Genomic DNA, 7,019 nt, shown 5'->3' with positions numbered 1-7,019 from the left:
TAGGCCAACGTTAGTTCAGTTTCACTTGGACAGTTTATTTAATACATGGGTCGTGGCAAACCCACTTTATGAAATATAGGAGAACTCTCACTGTAACTATACCTGAACTGCCAGCAAATGCAAATAAGTACATGCTCCATTAAATTAAATGTCATTCAACATTTATCAAATATTGTTTGCTTAATTACAGTTGTATGCCTACCTAAATTAATATTCAAGCAAAAACCTATATCCTGAAGTGCAATTTGATGTACACTTCAAGGAACGAGTCCAGAAAAAGAATGCAGTGAACCAGGACTGCAACAATAACGCTTTCTCATGACAGGAAAAGAAATAAAAATTAAAAAAAAAAAAAAAGCTCAAGTGTACTTCAATATATTTTCAAATATTTACTGGAAGTAATTTACAAGAAAAATACTATACAAAATCGTCTCCTGGACAACTGCACCTCACACCGATACATTGGTGGAGTTATATTTAATTGTTAGCTAATCTAGAACGATTCCCCAGTTGTACAAACCTATAGGTTCAGACGTATTTTACAAATATTTTATTTTCCTATTCCCCCCCCGCCCCCGGCCTCCCTTTTTGGCATTGGAACTACAGCTTCGCTTGAAACCCACGGTGCTTCTTCATTTGTTTGGAGTTAAAAAATATACGACTTTCAACCTAATTATTTTCAGCGTATTTCGCGATTCCTACTCAAACGGGAATTATACAAATGCGCTGGCAAACGGAATGAAATTTGGACTCGGGGAGGTAAAAGATTTGTTAAAATTTAAAAATAAAAAGGGGGGGGAGAATGGGAAGCACCCCGCCGCTCCGGTCCCGGGGAGCAGAAGGGCTTTGAGCAGTTAACGAGATGAGGGCAGTTCTGAGTCTCAGCTCGGCGCTGTCTGGGGATAACGACCGCGGCTGGCGGGCGCTGCCGTCGGAGCCCCCCGCCGTGGGGCAGCCCCGGCCCGCCCGCCCGCCCGCCCGCCGCTCCCGGGGCACCGCTGCTGTCCCGGCGCTAGCGGCGGAGGGAGGGGGTGCGGGCCTGTTTCCAGCAGCGAAGCGAGAGGGGACGGGTTTTTTTCCGCTCTCAAAGCAACCCGAGGGGGGGGGGGGTGTCTCAAGGCGCAGGGGAGGGGGCTGCCCCACGGGGGGGCCGCGGCTCTCGTCCCTTACCGAGCCGCTCCCCTGCCTCCGTCGCGGGGCTTGCGCGGCCCGGCCGCACCGCCCGCCCCGTGCGGGGCTCCGGGCGGGCAGCGGGGCGGCCGCGGGGGCTGAGCGCGGTCCCTGCGGAGCCGCGCCGGCTACTTACGTGTCCGCGTCCCCGCCGCGGGGCTGCGCGCCCGGGGGGGCGGCGGCCGGGGGCGGCGGGGCGGGGGGGGCGCGGCGACCCCGCGCCTCCGCCCGTCACTCCAGGCCGTTGCGGTGGCCGGGCTCGGGGGGCGGCAGCAGCTCCGGGGAGTGGCAGGGCGGGCTGCCGGCCGCGCTGTGCTCGCTGTCGGTGTCGCTGCCCTTCTTGCCGCCGGGGCCGGGGCCGCCGCCGGGGCCGGCGCCGCCGGGGCCGCCGGCGCCGCCGGGGCCGCTGTGGGTCTTGACGTGCTTGCTGAGGTGGTCGCTACGCATGAAGCGCTTGTTGCAGACGGGGCAGGCGAAGCGCTTCTCGCCCGTGTGGGTCCGCAGGTGCCGCTGCAGCTCGTCGGAGCGGGTGAAGCGCTTGCCGCAGAAGAGCCAGTTGCAGACGAAGGGCCGCTCGCCCGTGTGCCAGCGCAGGTGCGCCTTCAGGTGCGAGGTCTTGCCGTAGACCTTGCCGCAGCCGGGGATGTGGCAGCTGTGCAGCCCCTTGCGCCGCAGGCTGGCCCCCGCCGGCCCCAGCCGCTCGGCCTCCTGGCAGTTGGGGCAGTCGCAGGTGGCGCGGCCGGAGTAGCGGCGGGCGGAGGAGCGCGGCGAGGCGGCCAGCGGCGCGGCGGGGCCGCCGCCCAGCATGGAGCCCCCGGCGCCGGCCAGCGGCGAGGGGGCCGAGTCCGGGTAGGAGCCGGGCAGCACCGGCTTAAATCCGTCCATGAGGTGCTGCCCGGCGGGGCTGAGGAGGTGCGAGGAGGCGCCGCTGCTGAAGGCCGAGTGGCCCAGGCCCGAGTAATCCGAGTTGTAGCCGCCCAGCGGCGAGTGGAGCGAGGTCTGGAGCCCGCCGGCCGCCGGGTGCAGGGAGCCGGGCAGCGCGGCCGCCCCGTTGGGGCTCTGCACGTCGATCCAGCCGGCGCCCACGTCCCACCAGCTGGAGGCGCCCGCCGAGCCCACCTCGCCGGCGCCCAGCCCCGGGTGCGAGGGCTTGAACCAGGACTCGTAGGGGTGCGCCATGCCCACCCGCGGGTAGATGCCCTGCAGCCCCTCCACCGACGTGTGCACCTTGGAGATGAAGACGGGCTGGTGCGCCGCCGCCTCCTGTCCCGCCGCCCCGCCGCCGCCGCCTCCGCCGCCGCCGCCGCCGCCGGCGCTGCCCGGCGCCTGGAAGACGGAGTAGTCGTTGGCGAAGGGCGAGCTGGCGGCCGCCGCGCTGCTGGAGGTGAGGGAGAAGGCGCTGGAGCCCGGCGAGCCGCCGCAGCTGAACGAGTCCGAGACGAGGGCGGCCGCCGCCGCCGCTGCCGCCGCCGCCGCCGCCGAGGAGCCGTTGCGCGCCGCGCCCGCCACGCCGAAGCCCGGGAGGCCGGAGCCCACGGCGCCGCAGCTGCCCGCCGAGGACGAAGAGGAGGAGGAGGAGCGTTTCCAGGGGTGGAAGCCTTTGCCGAAGGAGGACGCGCTGTCCGAGAGGGCGGACGGCGAGGGGCTGGGGCTGCCGATCTTGTTGCAGGTCGCGGCGAGCATGGCCAGCGGCGTGGAGCCTACCCGCGGTTCCTCCTGCGGGCACAGAGGGGAGAGGGCCGCCCCGCCGGCGTCAGGGACGGAGCGGCCCCGCCGCCGCCGCCCGCCGCCCCGCGCCCCGCGCCCGGCCCCGCTCCGCTCCGCTCCGCTCCGCCGCCCGGCCCCGGGCGCAAAGTTTCGCGACTCCCGCGGGAGGATCCCTTCGCCGGAGCCGGCACCGCGCCTCTGCCTCCAAGCACCTTCCGGGGCTTTTTTTCGCCATCCAACCCTCTTCCCACGGAGGAGCTCGGGAAGGGTTAAAAAAGGGGGGGGGGGGAAGAGAAAGGGAAAAAGTTGCGTCTGTTACCGTAGCTTTAAAGATGCCCCCGGCACGGCGGCAGCTACGTTTCAGCCTGTTCCCTTTCCCCGGGACCTGGCCGGTCCCCGTCCCTCAGGCCAGTAAGACTGTTTTCTTAAATATAGAATTGCAGGATTACCACATTACTCCTTTTTTAAAAAAAAGCTTCCTTAAAATAAGCCTTATTTACGTACGAACTATAATTAAATAGATATATAAATTTAACATATGTACATATGTATGTATACACAAGTTCAACGTACCTGCTGGACACGGCGGGCTGTGTTATTTTAAAGGGAAATAAAAAGCCACAATCTGTTGCAAATTAGAAATTGCACAGGAAAAACGATAGTGCTGGGTTTGGGTTTTTTTTTTTTTCCTTCCAGCAGTCACATGTAAAGAAGAAAGGCCACTTCTCCGGGGGCACAGGAACAGCACAGCCCAGGCGCTGTAGGTTGTTTCTACAAATGCCCTTAAAACCTTTTCCTGCTCTACTGAAAAGTGACTCTGCCCCCTTTTCCCCCTCTCGCTCTTTCTTTTCTCCTAAACTCACTTGTACTTAAGTTAAAAAAAAAAAAAAGGAAGAAAAAAAAAAAAAGGCTGAATAGAGGAGACTGATAGCCCCGGTCAAGACAGGGGTTATTTTAACCCCCTCCAATCGACAATAAAAAGAAACCAATTAAACCAGCAAGAGAAAAAAATCCTTAGACTCACCCCTAGAAGTGAAGTTGCCATCACACAAAAGTGCCCTCCTCTCAGAGGATCTTTTTTATATTGATAAATCAGAGGCAGTGTTTTTTTTAGAGGTGTGCAATACAATGATCAGTTCCGCCCATTCCACCACAATTGTAGCTCCCTCGCCGGCTTTGAAGTGCCGCTGAGCCGCCGCCAGCCAATCCCTGGCCCCGCCGCCTCGCTCGACGACGTGACTGCGTGAGGTCATCAGCGCCGTCGAGCCCCGCCATCGGCGGGGCTCGACGGCGCTGATGACCTCACGCAGTCACGTCGTCGAGCAGCGCGGGCCACGGTCTCGGTCCCGGTCCCGGTCCCGGTCCGCAGAAGCCCCTCGCCCCGGCTCGGGCTGCTTCGCCCCGGCCTCCCTTTTCCATCACCCACCGCCCCCCGTGCGCGTAATCTGACACAGGTTTTTTTGTTGTTTGTTTTTTTTTTTTTCCCGCGGAGCGGTTTACATTTGTTTGGATTTTTATATCATCATCCTCATCATCTCAGCGCTACTATTATTATCGCAACGATGGGCGAGTGCGGGAGCATCTCATTTCTCCGCGGGGTCCCCCCCCACCCCGCTCCCCTCTGCTCAGTCCTCCCTCTCCCGTTTCTTTCGGTACTTGTCGCAGCAAGATAAGGGGGGGGGGGGAACACTTCAGGAGATCGCTGGCTGCTGTCAGCCTCCCCCCGCCCCCCCCCCGCCTTCTCAGACCCGCCGATTCAGGCGTGGTTCTTGGCGGCGGGGTCGCACAAGCCGCCCCAGGAGCGGTGCCCCGGCCGGAGGTACGCGAAGGAGCTTTGCGGAGCGCTTCCCTGGCGGAGCCCACCCGAGCGGCACCGGCCCCCGCCGCCTCATCCCGGAACAGCCGGGGATGGGATGTGCTCGCTTCGTTCCCCTCGGCTCCTCACCCAGCGCCGGGCGGCTGCGGGGAAGGGGCAGAGGCGGTGCAGGCCGGCCCCGGGGTGGGGATCGGGGCGCGGGGGGGGGGGGGACACGACACCCGCCCGACGGGGCCGCCCCGGCCCGGCCCCGCTCACCCAGGTGCTCTCACCCCCGCGAGTTTTCCGCAGCAACGTCCTCACGGACCTTTGCTTCGTGGGGGGTGGGGTGGGGGGGGTGGTGGTGGTGTTTTTTTCTCCTTCTCTCGGCCTCGGTTTTGACCCGTTTCCGTGTGTCGTGGGGATATTGACTGTACATCATATCTATTGATCAAGGGGGTAACGTACATTATCATACTTTGAAGTAAGAGTGAAGTAAATTAATGAACTGCTTTCTTTCTCTGAAGGCTGATGGTTACCATAAATGTCGCGTTTCTCTCCGCGAGCTGCTCTGAATGATTTTAGCCTGTTGAGAAGGCGTGACAGGCCAGCCCAGAAGGAGGAAGGGGTGGGGGAAGGAGGGAACTCCGCTTAACAAATAAAAAAGAATTAACTTCATTGCTTTGGTCTCCTTCTATAATGATATTCATTTTACAGACCTAATGCACACTTGTTTAAATTTCGGGTTTAATTTAATCAATACTATCACCCGCGAAGAGGGGAAGAACATTTCCCGGAGATACTCCCTTGTATGAATGCTTATTAACTTTTTATCTCTACTTGCTTTATCTGCTGGAGGTGGGGAGGAACTATTAAGACATAGATCAGAAAGCGTAAGAGCAAAACAAACACCGTGAGCATTATATTTTAGAGGAACAGAAAATCGCATTTTGTGGTGTGCCAGGTTAGGTAAAAAGATCGACACGCATTCCTTTCAGCCCCAGAAAGTCTGAGACACTTTGCCATCCACAGGGGAAGGAGAAGGCATTAGTGATATATCTCTTTTTAGGAGAGCCTCGCCGGGTGGGTCTTCCATTCGTATCCGTATTTTGTCTGCACTTGTCTGCCCAGAGGAAACGTGTCCTTTCTTGATCTTTTTCGTGTTTGTTTGTTCCGATGCTTGCCCTGACTCTTTTGATTTGGGGCCGAAAGTCCTTAATTTTCAGTGCGCTTTTCCTTTGAAAGCACCGTGTTGGAAATTATGAGAAACTCGTTGTAAAAATAGTCGTGGGAGTCGTTACAAGGGAACTCAACAGAGAGGGAGGAAAAAAGGCAAATACATCAGAACCGAATAGAAATCACAAAACTCCTGTCAGTGGCATCCTCCTGCTACTCTGATAATTTCCCTGAAACTGGAAAAGCAGCAGCTTCTGAACTTTGAGAGCGGTGAGCCGATCTTCTCTGAATTCGCCACGGAAACATCTGTAACCTTCCCCCTTTGTATACATTGCCTGCTGGGCAAAGGATTTAAGGAAGCTTACAATTTTGTTTGCATTTGCGTTATTGACCACTGCACTTAAGGGTGCAGTACATCAACATAATATGCAGGTGGGGGCGGGGGGGGGGGGGAGCCAGCAAGGAGAGGTTTTCCCGAAATTAATTAAAACTTCTTTTTTTTTTTCTCCATTTGAAGTTTAATGTACGGGAGTAGATAAATGTTCGTGCTGTTTCTTGAAAACCTGTGGGATCCACTCTCAATAAAGCTAAAATCTATTAGCATTCTGTATGCATCTGCAGCATAAATTTCATTTGAATTTCAAATTTAATAAACCAGGAGGTTTTTAATCATCCCTGGTTTTATTTGTTTGATATTAACATGCTTATTGACCGGGTCTGTTGACCAGTTTGATCATTACAGGACAGCAAAAAGTTAATTAAAACGACCACAGCTCCTTAATCATATCATCTGTCTCATCCATGTCGCTCCCTTTATTACAGGCTATGATGGATAGTCTCCCAGATTAATTTCTCTGTTTCTTCGATTTGGACAACAGCTTTTGGGACCTAATTTACATCCTGGGAACAACTTGCTCAAGTCTACCTAACATCTTGTGTCTACAATATACATTAGCAATCTCGGAACTTTAGCCAGAAGGATAGCTGTCGCTAACCTTTCCGGGGGGGGCGGGGGGGGCGGATTTTCCTCGGAGAAAACCCCGACCCTCCGCGCTGCGGCCGGCGAGCAGAGAGAGAGATGGATAGACCGCTGTACCAGGGGTCCTTGTCTGTCTACAGATAGCTCTACCGGGGTGTGGGGGGAGATTTCTCTTTGGGGAAACAGAGGTCT

The 7,019-nt window shown here is 57.2% G+C and overlaps 1 protein-coding gene across 1 annotated transcript; it reads right to left on the bottom strand.

Annotated features, from left to right (window-relative positions):
* Positions 1 to 1,401: 1,401 nt before the first annotated feature.
* On the bottom strand, positions 1,402 to 3,937 carry SP8 (Sp8 transcription factor). The gene is made up of 2 exons (XM_050892532.1): positions 3,902 to 3,937; positions 1,402 to 2,886 (listed from the first exon to the last, which is right to left on the bottom strand). The coding sequence occupies exons 1-2, from the start codon at positions 3,920 to 3,922 to the stop codon at positions 1,402 to 1,404; spliced, it is 1,506 nt and encodes a 501-aa protein (XP_050748489.1). The 5' UTR covers positions 3,923 to 3,937.
* Between the last annotated feature and the right edge of the window lie 3,082 nt (positions 3,938 to 7,019).

This window comes from Gymnogyps californianus, chromosome 2, assembly GCF_018139145.2.
Source record: "Gymnogyps californianus isolate 813 chromosome 2, ASM1813914v2, whole genome shotgun sequence".
NCBI lineage: Eukaryota > Metazoa > Chordata > Aves > Accipitriformes > Cathartidae > Gymnogyps > Gymnogyps californianus.
The sequence above is the reverse complement of the archived record's forward strand: the minus strand, read 5'-3'. Positions and strand labels throughout refer to the sequence as shown.

Bases quoted from the DNA above. Each gene is read 5' to 3' on its own strand.
- SP8 (XM_050892532.1), bottom strand. From the start codon at position 3,922: ATGGCAACTTCACTTCTAGGG. The intron at 2,887-3,901 runs GTGAGTCTAAGG...CTGTGCCCGCAG, and splicing joins TGGCAACTTCACTTCTAGGG to GAGGAACCGCGGGTAGGCTC.